We start from the raw sequence: 20596 nt of genomic DNA, 5'->3' as shown, positions 1-20596 counted from the left end.
GGATGGATAGATGAGTGAATGCACGGGTAAGCGGATGGATGGATGGATGGATGGATGGATGGATGGATGGATGGATAGATGAGCGGATGGATGGGTGGGTGGATGGATGGATGAGTGAATGGATGGATGAGTGGATGGATGGATGGATGGATGGATGGATGGATGGATGGATGGACGTCTATTCGGCAGGAATGCAGAGAAACTGAGACGTGCCTGCACTGCTGGAGAGAATGCACAGTGGTGCACACACTTTGGAGAGCAGCTTGGAAGCTTCTAGAATTAAGTATGTATCTGCCATGCTACTTCGCAATCCCAATTCCAAGTATTTTCCAAGAGAAGTGAACGTTTATGTTCTCACAAACACCTGTACATGAAGGTCAGTGGAGGCTTTATTCATAGTGGCCCAAGCTGGATACAACCCAAATCTCTTCAATAGGAGAATGGATAAAGAAACGGTGGTGCATCCAGGTGATAGAATACTACCCGGCAAAAAAAAAGAGAGAGATTAATTACTGACGTGGGCAACAACATGGCTGAATCAGTATCCTAAGTGGGAGAAACCACTCAGGAAAGGCTACACACCACATGACTCTGAGACAGGAGGTCCGCAGGACTGGTTTCAGAAGACACAGGTCACAAAGACCCCGCTGATAAAACAATGCGGTAAGGAAGCCAGCTGAAACCCCCCAAATCCAAGATGGCGAGGAAAGTGACCTCTGGTCATCCTCACTGCTCATTACACGCTGATTATAATCCATTAACATGTGAAAAGACACTTCCACCAGTGACCTGACAGTTTACAAATGCCAAGGCAACGTCCGCAAGTTACCCTACATGGTCTAAAAAGGGGAGGAAGCCTCGGTGCTGGGAATTCTCGGAAAACTCATGAATAATCCAGCCCTGGTAAAGCATATGATCAAGAAATAACCCTAAAAGTACCTAGTCAGCAGCACCCAGGGCAGCTCTGCCTGTGGAGTAGCCACCCTTTTATTCCTTTACTTTCCTGTCACCCAGGCTGGAGTGCAGTGGCACGAGCATAGCTCACTGCAGCCTCGCACCCCTGGGCTCAAGAGATCCTCTTGCCTCAGCCTCCCAAGCAGCTGGGACTCCAGGTGCATCGCACCATGCCCAGCTTATTAATTCATTTTTTTGTAGAGACACGGTCTTGCTGTGTTGCCCAGGGTGGCCTCAAACTCCTGGCCTCAAGTGATCTTCCCAACTCAGCCTCCCAAGTAGCTAGGTCTGCAGGCGTGGGCCACCACGCCCAGCCTTGTCTTTAGTTTGAATTTGCCTTGTTTTTTTGTAGTATTTAGCAGTATCTGCGTCTATGAGTTGTACCTTCACTTACAGAATGACAGCCGTTTGGGTTTGCAAAAGCCTTTCACGGTCTGAGTGCAGCCTCCCGAAAGCAGAAATCTCTGATGCAAAGCCCCACAGGCCCAGGGCTCAGTGCCTCTGGAGCAGGGCTCTCCCCACCTGCCATGGAAGGCCTTGGAAAATTCTGGTGTTCACAAGTGCTCGTGCTGTGTCCAGTCTGCCTGGTCCGGCCCGCCATGCAGTCAGGCCTCTAGACTCACCCACAGACACAGACAGGACCTTCGGGTAGTGAGGCTCTTCCCAGCTTCCCACCCCACCACACTCCCTCTCTCCTTATACAAAATCAACTCCAGGTCTGTCTCTACCTTCCACAGGCAGGACCACTGGGCCACCCCTTCCTCCTTGGTCCCCCATCCCCACCCCAGTTTGAGAGTATTAGGAGCAGATGGGAACCCCCAAGGAAACACGGCAATCACAGAAGTACAGACCTGGAGGCCACATTGCCAATCAGCCCATTTTACAGATGAGAAAACAGAGGCCCAGGATGGGAAGGGAATCATCCAAGGTCATCAGCAAGTTAAGAGGTGGGGCCGAGGCAGGGCTTGGGCTATGTCAGTCCCCATCCCTACAACCCCACACCACCTCACGAACCACTTGCTTTGCATGTCTTGTTTAATTCAATCCAGTTCCACAAACGTTCATCCAGGGACTGTGACACGCAGCACGCTGGCTCTCCGTTATCTCCTGGAAGAGCAAAAACGCAGCAATAATGAATGAGCTTCCACTCAGGCTAATGAGCTTTGTCGTCGAGCTCCACACCAGGCAACGGGGCGGCTGCTTTGCCAGGGGAAATAACTTCTTAAAATATTGAAATAAAGGCTTTTAGAAATTGTACATGGATTAAGGTTTCATTTCTTAAAGAACTAAACAAATAGTGCAAGAGGTGAGGTGGCAGGCTTCAATATTTGCCACAAAGACAGAAAGCCTCATGCTAGGAACGAAAAGATTGTAAGACTGGAGCTTGGCTAAGTTTGGCGGAAAACAAAGCAACGCGCTCAACTCTCAATTCTGTGCCACGATGGAAGGCGGCCCAGCAACAGTGGGTTTACTTTGTGTTTACTGCGTGGTGTTAAACAAAATACTTCAGTTCATATACAACTCCAAAGCTCGACTGGGCTCCGTGGCTCATGCCTGTCATCCCAGCACATTGGGAGGCCAAAGCAGGTGGATCACCTGAGGTCAGGAGGTCGAGACCATCCTGGCCAACAAGGCGAAACTCCATCTCTACTAAAAATACAAAAATTAGCCGGGCGTGGTGGCGGGCACCTGTGATCCCAGCTACTCAGGAGGCTGAGGCAGGAGAATCGCTTGAACCCGGGAGGTGGAGGTTGCAGTGAGCCGAGATTGCACCACTGCACTCCAGCCTGGCAACAGAGCAAGACTCTGTCTCAAAAAAACAAAACAAAACAAAACAAAAAAACTTCCAAAGCTCGGGGCATCCCTGGGCCACACAGCACTCAAAGCCCTGGCGGAGCTGAGACTATGCCCAGCAAGAAACACCACTGGTCTCTGCTTTAATTTTTTTTTAGAGACAGGGTCTCACCTGTTACCCAGGCTGGAGGGCAGTGGCACCATCACAGCTCACTGCAGCCTTGACCTCCTGGGCTCAAGCGATCCTCCTGCCTCAGCCTTCTGAGTAGCTGGAACTATAGGTGTACGCCACCACACTCGGCTAATTTTTCAATTTTTTTGTAGAGATGGGGTCCTCCTATGTTGCCCAGACTGGTCTCAAATTCCTGGGCTCAAGCAATCCTCCCACCTCGGCCTCCCAAGGTGCTGGGATTATGGGTAAGAGCCACTGCGCCTGGCTCCAAGCCATCTTTAAATACTCCCTGAGGAGACGTTCTATTTCCTTTCTAGATGAGTCTGTCCCTGGATCCTTATAAAGTGGATTTGGTTTTTCTTTTTTTAATAGGATTCATTAATTTCCTTTGGGAAAAAATTTGAATTGTACACAGACGACCCTGGGTTTTGGTCTTGTGATAAAATATCTGTCATTTTCAATTGGTTGCTTTTAAGCTTTTCTTTTCCAAAAACCGTAGCAGCAGATGCTTCTTAAATCGTGCCTCGCCCCACCCTCAACTTGGACAATCAAAGTTTAGAAAAAAAATAAGTGGTTCATCATGTCTTTCCAGATAACTGGGTACTAAAGGTCATCTCTGTCTCGTGGAACGCTCTCACTGGAATCATTTCTATTTCTGTGCTGCTATTTATTCAAGTGTCTTTGCGACCATAGTGTGCAGGTCACGGCCATCGATAACTCTACAGGCACACAACAAGGCCCACAAGATTGTCAAACCCAGCTGGGGGCACAGTGAAGGCAGTGATGAGGCCAGCGGAAAAGCCGGAGTCCCTGGGGCACGGAGTCTCCCAGGCCTCAGCTGCAGGTCTGTCAGCACGGAGGAAGATCTTGGCCGGCCACAGTGGCCCATGCCTGTAATCCCAGCACCTTGGGAAGCTGAGGTGGGGGGCATTGCTTGAGCCCGGGAGTTGGAGGGCAGCCTGGGTGACAAAGGGAGATCTTATCTCTACAAAAATATTTTTTAAATGAGCTGGGTGTGGTGGTATGCCCTTGTAGTCTCTGCTACCCAGGGGGCTGAGGTGGGAGGGTCGCCTGAGCCTGGGAGGCTGAGGCTGCAGTGAGCTATGATTATGTCGCTGTATTCCAGCCTGGGCGACAGAACAAGACCCTGTCTCAAAAAAAAAAAAAAAAAGAAAGAAAAGAAAAGAAAAAGAGGCCGGGCGCGGTGGCTCACGTCTGTAATCCCAGCACTTTGGGAGGTCGAGGCGGGCAGATCACCTGAGGTCAGGAGTTCAAGACCAGACTGGCCAGCATGGTGAAACCCTGTTTCTAATAAAAATACAGAAATTAGCCAGGCATGGTGGTTGGGTGCCTGTAATCCCAGCTACTTGGGAGGCTGAGGCAGGAAATCGCTTGAACCCGGGAGGCAGAGGTTGCGGTGAGACGAGATCACACCATTGCACTCCAGCCTGGGCAACAAGACTGAAACTCCATGAAGGGAAGGGAAGGGGAGAGGAGGGGAGGGGAGGGGAGGGGAGGGGAAAGAGGAAGGACGGAAGGAAGGAAGGAAGGGAGGGAGGGAGGGAGGGAGGAAGGGAGAAAAGAAAAAGAAAAAGCTCTATAGCCCAGCACTGAAACCTGCCCACAGTCACCCCTCCCGGCCCTGACCTCACCTCCTCTGCAGGGGCATTGTGTGTCTGCTTCTCCGAGTCAATATCCAGCTTCTTTGTTTTTGTTTGTTTGTTTGTTTGAGATAGAGTCTAGCTGTGTCACCCAGGCTGGAGCGCAACGGTGCAATCACAGCTGACTGCAGCCTTGACCTCCTGGGCTCAAGAGATCCTCCCACCTCAGCCTCCCGAATAGCTGGGACCACAGATGCCCACTACCATGCCCACTGATTTTATTTTTATGTGTGGTAGAAACGGGGTCTTGCTGTGTTGCCCAGGCTGGTCTCGAACTCCTGGCCTCAAGTGATCCTCTCGCCTCGGCTTCTGGAAGCACTGGGATTAAGTGTGAAACACCACGCCCGGCAGTGTCCAGCCTCTACACCATCGCAGCCCACCTCGGTAGCCAGAACTGTGGCATTGAGGCTGTTTTGACATTTGCCAGGCCCGTCAAAGGGAATTCGGGAAGTGCAGGTTGGCTTCAGGCTATGTCTAGTCTTTCCGCGTCTTGCAAAAGCCTGGGAGTGCGGAGAGCTCAAAACCATCGATCACAGTGGGTGTCTTTGCATCTGTTATGATCAGCGGCTCCCCGTGACCCATGAAGGGAGGGAAGCTTCACTGAGCACCTCTAACATGCCATGTCCTGCGCTGGGCCCTTCTGGAAAGGGATGTCATCAACTCCTCCCAACTATTCAGCAAGCAGGAATCGGTTTCTCCAAAAGGAATAAAGCACTTGACACAGGCCACAGCAGGAACAAACCTCGACATGACGCTCAGTGAAGGGAGCCAGACACAAACGGCCACACAGTGTATGGTTCCATTTATAGACGATTTCCAGAACAGACAAATCTGCAGGGTCAAGAAGTAGGATCGTAGCCGGGTGCGGTGGCTCACGCCTGTCATCCCAGCACTTGGGAGGCTGAAGAAGGTGGATCACTTGAAGCCAGGAGGCCGAGGTTGCAGTGAGCTGAGATTGCACTACTGCATTCCAGCCTGGGGACAGAGGGAGACTCTGTCTCGAAAAAAAAAAAAAAATTGTATACATTTCGAATCACAGTTTCTGGGAGATGGGGGAGGGAAGAATATTCGAATATTTAGAAACCCCCATTATATTATGTAATTGAAGTATTTTTTTAACTCCCAAATGTGTGTGGGAAGTTCCTTTAACATTCATTCATTTATTATCTTTTATTTTATTTTATTTTTATTATTTTTTTTTTTTTTTTGAGACGGAGTCTCGCTCTGTGGCCCAGGCTGGAGTGCAGTGGCCGGATCTCAGCTCACTGCAGACTCCGTCTCGCGGGTTAACGCCATTCTCCTGCCTCAGCCTCCCGAGTAGCTGAGGCTAGAGGCGCCCGCCACCTCGCCCGGCTAGTTTTATATTTTTTAGTAGAGACGGGGTTTCACCGTGTTAGCCAGGATGGTCTCGATCTCCTGACCTCATGATCCGCCCGCCTCGGCCTCCCAAAGTGCTGGGATTACAGGCTTGAGCCACCGTGCCCGGCCTATTTTATTTTATTTTTTTAAGACAGGGTGTCTCGGCCGGGCGCGGTGGCTCAAGCCTGTAATCCCAGCACTTTGGGAGGCCGAGACGGGTGGATCACGAGGTCAGGAGATCGAGACCATCCTGGTTAACACGGTGAAACCCCATCTCTACCAAAAAAATTCAAAAAACTAGCCGGGCGAGGTGGCGGGCGCCTGTAGTCCCAGCTGCTCGGGAGGCTGAGGCAGGAGAATGGTGTGAACCTGGGCGGCGGAGCTTGCAGTGAGCTGCGATCCGGCCACTGCACTCCAGCCTGGGCGACAAAGCGAGACTCTGTCTCAAAAAAAAAAAAAAAAAAAAAAAGGGTGTCTCTCTGTCGCCCAGGCTGGAGTGCAGTGGCACAATCTCGGCTCATTGCAGACTTGACCTCCTGGCCTCAAGCAATCCTCCCATGTCAGCCTCCCAAGTAGCTAGGGCCACACACACACACCGCCATGCCCAATTTCTAAATTTTTTGCAGAGATGGGAACTCCCTGTGATGCCCAGGCTGGTCCCAAACTCCTGGGTTCAAGCGAATCTCCTGCCTTTGAGAGGTGAAGCCTGCTGGGCTTCTGGGTGGGGTGGGGACTTAGAGAACTTCTGTGTCTAGCTAAAGGTTTGTAAATGCACCAATCAGCACTCCGTGTCTAGCTAAAGGATTGTAAACGCACCAATCAGCACTCTGTAAAATGGACCAATTAGCACTCTGTAAACTGCACCAATTAGCACTCTGTAAAATGGACCAATCAGCAGGATGTGGGCGGGGTCAAATAAGGCAATAAAAGCAGGCCACCTGAGCCAGCAGCGGCAACCCGCTGGGGTCCCCTTCCATGTTGTAGAAGTTTTGTTTGTTTGTTCTTTGCAATAACTGTTGCTGCTATTCACTTTTTGGGTCCCCAATACCTTTATGGGCTGTAACACACACCAGGAAGGTTTGCAGCTTCACTCCTGAAGCCAGCAAGACCACGAACCCACCAGGAGGAACTAGCCACTCCCCACAGACCACCTCTGAGAGCTGTAACACTCACTGTGAAGGTCTGCGGCTTCACTCCTGAAGTCCGCAAGACCACGAACCCACTGGAAGGAAGAAACTCCAGACACATCTGAACATCAGAAGGAACAAACTCCGGACACACCATCTTTAAGAACTGTAACATTCAACGCGAGGGTCCGCAGCTTCATTCTTGAAGCCAGCGAGACCAAGAACTCACCGGAAGGAACCAATTCCAGACACACCTTGGCCTCCCAAAGCACTGGGATTACAGGCATGAGACGCTGTGCCTAGCCCTACATTAATTTAGTTTTTAAATAGTAATTGGTTCAGGGACAAGCATGTGACCCAGACTGGTCTAAGGAGATTCAATCCGGGGACTTCTGGAATTATTGAGCAAGAGAAGCTATGGCGAGGTAACTAGGCCAGGGGAGACAATTTCACCATATCCCAGGGACAGCCATCTGAGAATGAGGCCAGCACAACTACGGAGTAAAAAGCCAGAAAGAGGCTGGGTGTGGTGCCTCATGCCTGTAATCCCAGCACTTTGGGAGGCCGAGGCGGGCGGGTCACTTGAGGTCAGGAGTTTGAGACCGGCCTAGCCAACATGGTAAAACCCTGTCTCTACTAAAAATACAAAAATTAGCCGGGTGTGGTGGCAGGCATCTGTAGTCCCAGCTACTGGGGAGGCTGAGGCAGGAGAATCGCTTGAACCCGGGAGGCGGAGGTTGTAGTGAGCTGAGATCACGCCACTGCACTCCAGCCTGGGCGACATAGCAAGACTCTGTCTCAGAAAAAAAAAAAAAAAAAGCCAGAAAGAGAAATCATTTCAGCCCAGGCTTCTTCCACTTGTTTGAGCCCATCAACGCCCCTGCAGGAGCAGAAGACAATTGGACGTGGGTTTCTTTCACCTACCCTTCCCTCATTCATTCCAAAACCTCTATAGCCTAAACAGAATAAAATATCTGTGTCTAATGTCTGTCACTGGTCTGTATCACAAATGTCATCTCCAACTGTCTGCTAACCAGCTCCTCTTAAAAGGCTAGCTGAGAGAAGTGAGAATAATGATCATGTCTATAGTAACATGATTCTACCTACGACTGTGTCACACAAACACTTCAAGGGGGTGTTGTGTTGACAAGACGGCCACGGCCAGACACAGTGGCTCACGCCTGGAATCCCAGCACTTTGAGAGGCTAAGGCAGGTGGATCACCTGAAGTCAGGAGTTCGAGACCAGTCTGACCAACAGGGAGAAACCCCATCTCTACTAAAAAAAACAAAAATTAGCTGGGCATAGTGGTGCATGCCTGTAGTCCCAGCTACTCAGAAGGCTGAGGCAGAAGAATCGCTTGAACCCGGGAGGGTGGAGGTTGCTGTGAGCTGAGATCACATCACTGCACTCCAGCCTGGGCGACAGAGCAAGACTCTGTCTCCAAAAAAAAAAAAAAAAAAAAAAAATTCCATTCAGGCAGCCCCTGGGGGCCCTGTGCAGGGCGTGGTGGCCACCACTCCAGCCCTGCCGGGCCCACGACGTCCCAGCCATATGGTCCATTTGCACCCAAGCTGCTGCTCATCAGGCAGAGAGCAGCAAGGTCTGTTTATAAGGATTGGGAGAACAGCTGGTTAATCATAAATGTAACAGCTAAATTTATGATATTCCGAGCCTGGGTAATATGGCAAAACCGCATATCTACTAAAAACACAAAAATTAGCTGGGCGTGGTGGTGTGTTCCTGTAGTCTCAGCTACTCAGGAGGTGGAAGCAGGGGGATTGCTTGAGCCCGGGAGGCTGAAGCTGCAGTGAGCCATGATCCTGCCGCTGCACTCCAGCCTGGGTGACAGAGTGAGACCCTGTCTCCAAAATAAATAAAGTAATAGACAAAATAGGCCAGGTGCAGTGGCTCACGCCTGTAATCCCAGCACTTTGGGAGGCTGAGGCAGGTGGATCACCTGAGGTCAAGAGTTCGAGACCAGCCTGGCCAACATGGATAAACCCCGTCTCTACGAAAAACACAAAATTAGCTGGGCATGGTGGCACATGCCTGTAATCCCAGCTACTCGGGAGGCTGAGGCAGGAGAATCGCTTGAACCCAGGAAGTGGAGGTTGCAGTGAGCCGGAAGTAGTGCCACTGCACTCCAGCCTGGGCAACAGTGAAACTCTATCTCAAAAAAAAAAAAAAAATAGATAAAATAATGAACGTTCGTATGATGTTCCAGTGAACTGCGGTGCGTGGGCTGCCCCTCTAAATCCCAAGAGACAGGCACCCTCATTTTTCATCTTCATTTTTAAGCTGAGAAATTAAGGCACGTTGCTCAAAATTAACAGCCAAGGAAGTTGATTCTGATGCCTAAAGTTTTACCAAATCTAAGATTTGCCGTACCTGGGAGTCCTCCTGGTCTGAAGACCAGACTGTCTGAGTTCCTGTCATTACAGGGCTGCAGAGGAAAACAGAAATCATCGTAACACAAAAACTGTTACTTCACGGGTCTCCACTCACACACCTCTCCCAGCAAAGCTCCAGAATCTTTCCTGTTGAGAGGATGGGAGAGCATGTCGTGAGGTTGTGGAAGTACAAAGCACATCAGTTGCAAAGCCAAACTGTCTATCTCCCAAGAGGCGTTAGGTTTCAGGAATCTAGACCAGGCACGGTGGCTCACACCTGTAATTCCAGCACTTTGGGAGGCCGAGGTGGGCGGATCACCTGAGGTCAGGAGTTCGAGACCAGCCTGACCAACATAGAGAGACTCCATCTCTATTAAAAATACAAACATTAGCCAGGGGTGGTGGCGCGCACCTGTAATCCCAGCTACTGGGGAGGCTGAGGCAGGAGAATAGCTTGAACCCGGTGAGTGGAGGTTGCAGTGAGCCAAGATCATGCCACTGCACTCCAGCTTGGAGACACAGCAAAATTGTGTCTCAAAAAAAAAAAAAAAAAAAAGGGAGAGAGAGAGAGAGAGACTCGTGGGGAAATTGATGATATCCTTGCCTGTTTTTATAAATTCAATCCTCTTCATCCTGGAGCTCAGAAAATCACACACAACGGGAAGGATAACGTGTCTAGCGATCATACAATTTGTCGGAAAAATTATAATCCTACCAAATTGGCACTTGACTAATTCTTTACTGGTTCTACAAATGAACACACCATGGCATTTATCACCTACAAGTTATTGAATATAAGACAAATTTAAGATACTTTGCTTTTTTTTCATTTTTCAAAATAACTCCTCCAACTCTTTGCCCCACAATTGGCACCATCACTGTGACATTCCCATTTTACATTTGAGGGAGGCTTTCTTTCCAGTTCAGTTACCCTTGGGTACTGGAGAACAGTCAATGGCATGCAGTGAGGTCTTCTTCCATTCTTCTAGATATATAAATTCTGCCCAGGCATCCATTCGAGCTGCCAGAAAGTCCCTGGACCACCACCTCAGCCTAGGACAACCTTCCACCTCTCATTTCTTTCCTACTGTCTTTATCTTGGATCTAGACCCAAACCAACCAACCAATCCCTCACATATGTGCTTAACAGTGTCATCAAAAACAACATCCAGGCCAGGTGCAATGGCTCACATCTATAATCTCAGAACTTTGGGAGGCTGAGGCGGGCGGATCACCTGAGGTCAGGAGATCGAGACCAGCCCGGCCAACATGGCGAAACCCTGTCTCTACTAAAAATACAAAAATTAGCTGGGAGTGGTGGCAGGTGCCTGTAATCCTAGCTACTCATGAGGCTGAGGCAGGAGAATCGCTTAAATCCGGGAGGTGGAGGTTGCAGTGAGCTGAGATCACGTCACTGCACTCCAGCCTGGATGACAAGAGTGAGGCTCCGTCTCAAAAAACAACAACAAACCCAGCATCCATGTTGTTCTTCAACATCCCTTTTATAAAGGTGATAAGTTTATTTCAGAGGGTTTTCTTTCAGGGGGCAGGATCAGATTTCTTGTATCTATTTGCCTACAGAGAGAGAGAATGAAGAAACAGGTGAATAAAAGCTAGTGAACCTTTTGAAGATTTCAGATGGCAAAGCAATCCACTGGCAGTTTGCTTGTGGGGTATGTGTGGGTGGATGTGTGTTTAAATTTAGAGCCGACAGAAACTTAGACTTTCCTGGGAAGTTGATATGCTTCCTGTTTTTTGAGTATTAGAACCATGAAACTCATCATCTCTCCTTTTGTGTACTGGCTGCAAGAATGCTCAAAAATGAATTTCCCCTTGATTGATGCCTATTTTGATCATTTTCTGTATGCATGCCTTTTATTTTAGGCATCCAGAAATCATCATTGGAAGGAGCGTGCTTCATTTGACTTGACTTGGATTGGATACGAAGTCATCCAACGATGAGAAGAGGGAGTCAAGATCCTCCTAGGGGCTTCGCTGGTGTAAATGTCAGAGGTGTTTGAACCAGAGCAACTCTATCTTCAGTAGGGGCTGGGTAAAATGAGGCCGAGATCTGCTGGGCTGCATTCCCAGACAGTTAAGGCATTCTATGTCACAGGATGAGATAGGAGGTCGGCACAAGCTACAGGTCATAAAGAGCTTGCTGATAAAACAGTTTGCAGTAAAGAAGCCGGCCAAAACCCACCAAAACCAACATGGCCATGAGTGTGACCTCTGGTCGTCCTGGCTGCTACACTCCCACCAGCGCCATGACAGTTTACAAATGCCATAGCAACACCAGGACATTACCATAAAGGGTTTAAAAAGGGGAGGCACGGCCGGAGATCCAGCCACTGTACTGCAGCCTGGGCGACAGAGCGAGACTCCGTCTCAAAAAAAGGGGGGGGGGAGGCACGAATAATCCACCCCTTGTTTAGCATATCATCAAGAAATAACCACAAAAATGGGCAACCCACGGCCCTTGGGGCTGCCCTGCCTATGGAGTAGCCATTCTTTATTCCATTACCATTGGAGGGTGTCCAGGTTCTTGGCATCTTGAACAAAGAATTGGGCAAAATGCACAAAGTGACCAGGCGCGGTGACTCACACCTGTAATCCCAGCACTTTGGGAGGCTGAGGCGGGCGGATCACCTGAGGTCAGGAGTTCAAGACCAGCCTGGCCAACATGGCAAAACCCCATCTCTACTAAAAATACAAAAGTTAGCCGGGCATGGTGACGCACATCTGTTATCTCAGCTACTCAGGAGGCTGAGGCAGGAGAATTGCTTGAACCTGGGAGGCAGAGGTTGCAGTGAGCCAAGATGGCACCACTGCACTGCAGCCTGGACAACAGAGCGAGACTCCCGAAGCTCCATCTCAAAAAAAGAAAAAAAAAATGCACAAAGCAAGAAAAGAATGAAGCAACAAAAGCAGAGGGTTTTTTTTGTTTTGTTTTGTTTTGTTTGTTTGTTTGTTTTTTCTGAGAGGGAGTCTCACTCTGTCGCCCAGGCTGGAGTGCAGTGGCCGGATCTCAGCTCACTGCAAGCTCCGCCTCCCGGGTTTACGCCATTCTCCTGCCTCAGCCTCCCGAGTAGCTGGGACTACAGGCACCCACCACCTCGCCCGGCTAGTTTTTTATATTTTTTAGTAGAGACGGGGTTTCACTGTGTTAGCCAGGATGGTCTCGATCTCCTGACCTCATGATCTGCCCGTCTGGGCCTCCCAAAGTGCTGGGATTACAGGCTTGAGCCACCGCGCCCGGCCAAAAGCAGAGATTTTTTGAAAACGAAAGCACACCTCATAGTGTGGGGGAGGCCCAAGTATGGCGGCTCAGGCGCCCTGTTACAGAACTTGCAGGGGTTTAAATACCCTCTAGGGGTTTCTACTGGTTACTTGGTGTACGCCCTATGTAAATGAAGAGGATGGAGTAAAGTTACAAAATCATTTACTCCGTGTACACCCTATGGAGGGGACATTTCCTGTTACGGCTGAAGTGTTCCCTGCCTCCAGACCCTATTTTTCTGCCTCAATTCTTTTATTTTTCTAATAAACTTGCTTTCACTTTATGGACTCACCCAGAATTCTCTCTTGGGGTTTGGATCAGGACCCCTTTCGGGTAATACAGACAGAAAATACGGCCTTGACACGGCTGTCAGGAAACGACAGAAAGGCCTCTGACGCTGGGGTTCTGAAGGGGTGTTAACCCCCGCCAGGAAGGCTCTGGAGGCTCCAATCACTTTCAGCCTCTGCTAAAGATGCCCGATCCTGCCAACAAAACTTCCAGCAGCCCGATGTGGTGGCTCACACCTGTAATCCCAGCACTTTGGGAGGCCAAGGAGGGCGGATCACCTGAGGTCAGGAGTTCAAGGCCAACCTGACCAACATGGTGAAACCCCATCTCTACTAAAAATAAAGATAAAAAAAATTAGCCAGGCCTGGTGGCGCATGCCTGTAATCCCAGCTACACAGGAGGCTGAGGCAGGAGAATTGCTTGAACCCAGAAGGCGGAGGTGCAGTGAACCGAGATTGGGCCACCTCACTCCAGCCTGGGTGACACAGCAAGACTCCGTCTCAAACAAAACAAAAATCCTTCCAGCCTGGAGAAACTGAGGCTGGGCAGTAGGGAGTGAGGAGGGTCCCTGGGAGGAACCAGAACTCATCCTGCTTCAGGATGGAGCTGGCCCCCTTCTTGGCCTTTGCCAGGGCTTCGTGTCACGGAGCGACCAAGGCATGGGGTTCGAAGCCAACCCCAGCCCGCCAGCTGCCTGAGCCTGGCCAAGCTCTCTGCACCTGCACACGTCTGTAAAACGCGGATGAAACGCTTCTACTAAACCCGGTGGCTGAGATGAAATGAGTTATGTGTATAAAGCGCTTAGAACGATGCCTGGCGCACACTCGGTGCCAAATAAGCGTTCGCTGTGGTGACGATGTTGACTCCAGCCCAAAGCCCGTGGTCAGCAGGGCCGGGCTCGCAGCGCCAGGGGGTTCCTAGGCGCTGCGCTTCGGGGGTCCTGGACACAGACAGCGGGGGCAGAGCTCTCACCATCGAGGATCCCGAGGGTCTGCAGCAGAGGGGCTGAGGCCCGGGACGGGGGCGGTCGCAGAGCCCTTTCCTGAAAAAAAGGCGTCGGGCTCTAAGGCGCCCTCAAGCCCTCCCGGCAGCGCGGAACCCGAAGCGCTCAGAAGCCCGGGAGCCCCAAGTCTGGGGGACCAGAAGCGCCGCTGCCCTGACTTCCGGAAGGTGGACGGAACCTGCGAACAGGGCGGGCCCGCGTGGCGAACGCAGAGCCACTTCCGGGCGCGTCGCCGGCTTGGTGAGCGCGGATGCCCGCTGTCCCTCTCGGGCGATTGCGTCCCCCGTAGTCCGGCCGGCCTCGGCACCGCGTGTCGTGGGGGGCCCGGGCCCGCGGCTGCAGGGCCGGGGCAGCGGCGAGGCCGAGGGGCGGGAAGCCACTGCCTGGCCTGGCAATGTGAACGTGCAAGTCGATCCCCTAACCCAGAAAGCCCCAGGCGCAGTCTATACGGGCGGCCCCGCTCCTGCTTATGTTTTAGTTTTCAGGGACGGGGTATCGCTCTGCCGCCCGGGCTGGAGTGCAGTGGTGTGATCACGGCTCACTGCAGCCTCGACCTCCCGGGCTGAAGCGATCCTCCCGCCTTAGCCACCTGAGTAACTGGGACCATAGGCGCACCCAGCTGATTTTTAATTTTTTTTTTTTTTTTTGATAGAGATGGGGGTCTCGCCGTGTTGGCCAGGCTGGTCTCGCACTCTTGGCCTCAAGTGATCCTCCTGTCTCGGCCTCCCGAAGTGCTGGGATGACAGGCATGAGCCACCGCGCCTGGACCCTTCTTTTGAATGGACTTCCTTGCGTTTCTGTTTCAATGCCTGGTGCTACTTTTTTGGGAACCCCAAGGCTGTACTGTTTGATTGACTCCTTTTTTCCCCCTTTCTTTTTAACCTAAATCAAAGCTGCCACTGCCCGGCCATGGAAGACACGCCGTTGGTGATATCAAAACAGAAGACGGAGGTGGTGTGCGGGGTCCCCACCCAAGTGGTGTGCACGGCCTTCAGCAGTCACATCCTGGTGGTGGTGACTCAGTTCGGGAAGATGGGTACCTTGGTCTCCCTGGAGCCCAGCAGCGTGGCCAGTGACGTCAGCAAGCCTGTGCTCACCACGAAAGTCCTTCTGGGGCAGGATGAGGTAAAGTGGATTGGCCGGGAACTGTGGCTCACGCCTCTAACCCTAGCACTTTCCGAGGCCTGGGCAGGCAGATCGCTTGAGGCCAGGAGTTTGAGACCAGCCTGGGCAACACAACACACACACGTCTTCACAAAATCACAAGTGCCTACAAAAAATATATAGCGAGAGAGAGGCTGGGTGCAGTGGCTCACACCTGTAATCCTAGCACTTTGGGAGTCTGAGGTGAGCAGATCACTTGAGGTCAGGAGTTCCAGACCAGCCTGGCCGACATGGCTAAACCCCATTTCTACTAAAGATATAAAAACTAGCTGGGTGTGGTGGCACATGCCTGTAATCTCAGCTACTCAGGAGGCTGAGGCACAAGAATCGCCTGAACCTGAGAGGCGGGGATTGCAGTGAGCCAAGATCGCGCCACAGCACTCCAGCCTGGGTAACAGATAGAGACTCTGCCTCAAAAAAAAAAAAAGAAAGAAAGAAAAAAATAGCTGGGCCTGATGGTATGTGCCTGTGGTCCCAGCTACTTGGGAGGCTAAGGTGGGAGGATCACTTGAGCCCTGGAGGTTGAGGCTGCAGTGAGCTATGATTGTGCCACTGCACTCCAGCCTGGGTGAGAGAGCAAGACTCTGTCTCTAATAATAATAATAATAATAATAAAGTGGTCAGGAAGGGACCCCCAGGGAGGAAGATGAACCTCTTCAGTGGCTGTGATTTGTCGGTAAGGACATGGGGCATCTGGGGGACAAATCTCCCTACAGCGATAGCATTTTCCAGGCATTTGTGGGTCTCAAGGCACCCTGCTTGCCCTGGTGGATGCTTTTGTCCAGCCCGCAGGCGTTTTATCCAGCAGACAAGCAGAAGTAGCAATTTTGTCATTCGAGCCGCCTCCCCTCGCATGGTACATTACATGAGCGGGCCGCTGGCTGTGCTCTCCTCTGCAGAAATCACATGTGAGATTCGACAGCACTCACCTCTGCAGGCTTGTCTTTCCTGGGTTCTTTTGGATGAGAGACAGCCAGAAGAGGCGGGGCTGCGAAAGACGCTGGGAAAATGAATGGAGTGATGCGTCTTTAGCAATGTGCTCGTGACTGGAGTGTTCTGAGTGCTGCCTGAACGCTGAGTCACGGTTGCATGGACTTACGTGGTGGTGAATGGTGGTGTGGGAAGCCTGCCTGGGTTCCTAAGGGATACGTCATGAAAACATTGAGGAAAAAACCAGGTTTCTTGCAGTTAAAATGGTTTCTTCTCCTTCCTTTCACCAGCCTCTCATCCATGTCTTTGCAAAGAACCTGGTAGCATTTGTGTCTCAAGAAGCTGGAAACAGAGCAGTCCTCCTTGCCGTGGCCGTGAAGGACAAAAGCATGGAGGGTCTGAAGGCGCTGAGGGAGGTGATCCGGGTGTGCCAGGTGTGGTGACCTGGAGGCAGCTGCCCCGCACTGCTCAGCAGGACACGTGAGGACCCAGACACCCACTCAGGGACTCAAGTCTCGCCTCCCTCCCCGGTGGAGGGAGGAACTTTGTCTGGCACTAGCCCTTGGAGCCAGGAAAAAATATTCGTGTCTCAGGCAGACTCTTACTCTGGTTACTAAGATCATCTGTGCATGACGGGGAGGGTGGAACGGGTGCCAGGGGAGTTGTGAATGGATCTCACTGGGACCTGAAACGTGCTTGTGTTTGAGAATTGGAGGAATGAGTCAGCAGGCGTGGCTCATGGCCCCCCGTGTACGGGATCAATTGTGGGAGGAAATTTCTTTTTTATTAAAAGCAAATGTGTATCCCAAAATACTTCACCATCGTCCCTAACAGTAGCGAGGCATTGCAGTCGCACAGCATTAGTTCAGTTTCACGGGCTTCATGTGGAATGGGGGCTTGTTGGGCAGAAACGCAGAGAGACGTAGTTCCTAGAGACTAGGTGGATCCCAGACTTGGGCCTGTGCACGCTGTCATGCAGCTCCTCCTCCCGTGACTTCTCTGAGCCTGCTGGGAAACTGGTGGCCATCAGCGGACATCTCTTACTATCTTACTGTGTGTGCCCGTTACTGTGCTGCAGCTGGGGACAGACGCTGGCCTCTGAATCCTGAATAGCAAGGGAGGGGGGACGCTTCTGTCAAGGGATCACTGTGTGCAGAGGTCAGGAGGGAGGAGCACGGCAGGACAGGGCAGGGCACGGAGGGGTGGGTGGCCAGAGTTCACTGGTAGGCAGCTGGGGTGTGGCTGAACATGACCTCCGTGTAGGGGTAGGTGGGAGTCCTTCTGTGCTGAGGCCCAGGACTTAGTCTTGCGGGGAGCAGTGTTGGACGATGTTGGCCTCAGGGTGGCTTTTACACCTCTGACAAGTGGCAGCCTGGGTCCCGCCTGGCTCTCCCTCCAGCCACTCCGAGGGAAGCTTCACTGATCGTGCCCGAGTTGGAATTTCTGAAGCTGGAAGTCGGAGCTTTGACCCGCGTGACTTTGACAGTCTCGCAAGAAACAGCGGCAACTGGAGAGTTGGGTTGGGTGACAGGATCCCAAAACAGAAACCAGGAAGGCTCTGGAGCCGAGTGAGCGCCCGGCGGGCCCTTCCAGGGAACTGGGGGTTTCCTGCCTTAGGTACCTGTAAAGAAACACCTCAGGGGCATGGGGTGTTTGTGGAATTAGAAAGAAATATTCCCTTTTTTAAAAAATACAGACTGGTCTCACTGTGTTGCCCAGGCTTATCTCAGAACTCCTGGCCTCAGGTGATCCTGCCACCTCAGCCTCCCAAAGTGCTGGGATCACAGGCCTGCATCCTGCTTATTTCTTTCCTTTTTCTTCTTCTTTTTTTTTTTTCTCTTTTTTTGGGACAGTCTCGTTCTGTTACCCAGGCTGGAGTGCAGTGGTGCAGTCTCGGCCCACTGCAACCTCTGCCTCCCAGGTTCAAATGAGACTCAGCCTCCTGAATGGGTGGGACTACAGGCGTGTACCACCACGTTTGGCTAATTTTTTGTATTTTTTAGTAGAGACGGGGTTTCACCATATTGTTCAGGCTGGTCTTAAACTCCTGACCTCAAATGATCCGCCTGCCTCGGTCTCCCAAAGTGCTGGGATTACAGGTGTGAGCCAGTGCACCCAGCCTAACCCCTAGTCATTTCTAATAGCTTCTGAAGTTCTGCGATTTTCTTTTTCTTTCTTTTTTTTCTTGAGATAGGGTCTCACTCTGTCGCCCAGGCTGGAGCACAGTGGTGCAATCTCAGCTCACTGCAGCCTTGACTCCCAGGTTCAAGCAATCCTCCCGTGCTCAGCCAAGCCACCTGAGTAGCCAGGGCTATAGGTGCTTGCCTCAGGCCTGGAGCGCCTAAGTTTTGTATTTTTAGTAGAGATGGAGTCTCACTATGTTGCCCAGGCAGGTCTTGAACTCCTGAACTCAAGCAATCCTCCCACCTCAGCTTCCCAAAGTGCTGGGATTCCGGGCATGAGCCACCGCACCCGGCCAGTTTTCTCAATATCAGAAACCCTTGAGGACAGGCGATGGGAGGGGCCATTTCAGATGCTGGTCCGATTTCAAAGGAGTTTGGAAGGTGAGTTTGCTGAAGATGGGACAGAAGGAAACTGGCTCTTTGAGGGCTCACTCCTTCAGCAAACTGAGGACCTGCTGAGCACCCAGTGCCTGCTGGGTCACCCACAGCCGTTATCCCTGCCCCCATGGGTTCACAGCCCTGGTGCCTGCCGGGTCACCCACAGCCGTTGTCCCTGCCCCCACGGGTTCACAGCCCTGGTGCCTGCTGGGTCACCCACAGCCGTTGTCCCTGCCCCACGGGTTCACAGCCCTGGTGCCTGCCGGGTCACCCACAGCTGTTGTCCCTGCCCCTACGGGTTCACAGCCCTGGTGCCTGCTGGGTCACCCACAGCCATTGTCCCTGCCCCCATGGGTTCACAGCCCTGGTGCCTGCTGGGTCACCCACAGCCGTTGTCCCTGCCCCATGGGTTCACAGCCCAGTCGGCTGTCAGGCAATGTTAGCATGAGAAGAAGAGAGCAGGGGAGTCCCACGTGGGGGGCCTGCCAGACTTCCTGGAGGAAGCACTGATGCTTGAGGGCCCCTTGCAGAGGCCTGCTGCCCCCACCAGTGTCTGTGTGCAGCGGGGACCTCAGGGGATACTGAGGCAAACACATCCCTGGCAGATAGGACTCCCGGCCCAGGGCTTCCACCCAGCCTCCCTCGGGCAGGCTGGCATCGAGGTCTGCCAGCCCCTCATGAAGTCCTATGTTGAATCCCATTTGGTGTCTTCCTCTTGGGAGATCTGAGCCCACAATTTTTTTTTTTTTTTTTTTTTTTTGAGACAGAGTCTCGCTCTGTCGCCCAGGCTGGAGTGCAGTGGCGCAATCTCGGCTCACTGCAAGCTCCGCCTCCCGGGTTCACGCCATTCTCCTGCCTCAGCCTCCTAAGTAGCTGGGACTACAGGCGCCCGCCACCGCGCCTGGCTAATTTTTTGTATTTTTAGTAGAAACGGGGTTTCACCGTGGTCTCGATCTCCTGACCTTGTGATCCGCCCGCCTCGGCCTCCCAAAGTGCTGGGATTACAGGCGTGAGCCACCGCGCCTGGCTGAGCCCACAATTTTAAGGGCCATGAAGGAGTCGATGGAAGGAAAAGGGAAGGACCGTCCGCACAGGAGCGAGGCCCCAGCGGGTAGCACGTGTCAGGACAGCTGCAGGATCTCCGCCAGAGAAAGGGGATCTGTCAGGGGGCGGCTCGTCAAGGGTCAGCCTTGAACCAGGGGCCAGGCGTGACGTCAGCAGATTAATATCTTAGAGCAGGTGCCCGGGCAAAAGCTTCGCCGTTCGGTATTAGCCCGTAATTACTCACGCTTGTCTAAAAGTCAGGTGTTTTTGCTGGGTGTGGTGGCTCATGCCGGGAATCCCAGCTGCTCGGGAGGCTGAGACAGGGAGGATGACTTGAGCCTGGGAGTTTGAGCCCAGCCTGGGCAACAGAGCAAGACCCCATCTAAATACATACATGCCTGTCTAAATACACGCCTGTCTCTACAAATGAAAACCAGACAGTTTTGTTGAAGAGCCACAGCTTCGCTCATTTAACCAGTGGGGACATGGCGTGGACGGGGCTCCGCTGTGAGTCCGGATGCAGCTTAGCGGCTTGTGCTTCCTGACCTGTCCTTCAGCGATAACAGTGGACCCTGCTCACTGGCTGTGGGATTGCCCTTCCCAGTGGGGCTGCCCTTTCAATTCTCACCCTGTGCGTGGCCCCCCACGTTTTCCATACACAGAAGCAGGCCGCACCCCAGAGAGTGGGGAAGCTAGAATCGCCCTGCAAGGTGCCCTGGAGGCCATGTCTCCCAGTCAGGAGTCCCCATGGTTCTCCTTCATGGCTTCCTTTTTTTTGAGACAGAGTCTCCCTCTGTCACCCAGGCTGGACGTGATCTCGGCTCACTACAACCTCTGCTTCCTAGGCTCAAGTGAGCCTTCTGCCTC

General features: G+C 52.1%; 1 protein-coding gene across 1 annotated transcript; it reads left to right on the top strand.

The window, feature by feature from the left end:
* Positions 1-14234: 14234 nt before the first annotated feature.
* On the top strand, positions 14235-16935 carry PSMG3 (proteasome assembly chaperone 3). Its single transcript, XM_005548998.5, has 3 exons — positions 14235-14270; positions 14924-15155; positions 16415-16935. The coding sequence occupies exons 2-3, from the start codon at positions 14940-14942 to the stop codon at positions 16565-16567; spliced, it is 369 nt and encodes a 122-aa protein (XP_005549055.1). The 5' UTR covers positions 14235-14270; positions 14924-14939; the 3' UTR covers positions 16568-16935.
* Positions 16936-20596: the final 3661 nt, after the last annotated feature.

This window comes from Macaca fascicularis, chromosome 3 (genome assembly GCF_037993035.2).
Source record: "Macaca fascicularis isolate 582-1 chromosome 3, T2T-MFA8v1.1".
Taxonomy (NCBI): Eukaryota; Metazoa; Chordata; class Mammalia; order Primates; family Cercopithecidae; genus Macaca; species Macaca fascicularis.
Note: the sequence above shows the minus strand (reverse complement) of the source record. Positions and strands in the feature narration are given on the sequence as shown.

Bases quoted from the DNA above. Each gene is read 5' to 3' on its own strand.
- PSMG3 (XM_005548998.5), top strand. From the start codon at position 14,940: ATGGAAGACACGCCGTTGGTGATATCAAAACAGAAGACGGAGGTGGTG. The intron at 15,156-16,414 runs GTAAAGTGGATT...TCCTTTCACCAG, and splicing joins TCCTTCTGGGGCAGGATGAG to CCTCTCATCCATGTCTTTGC.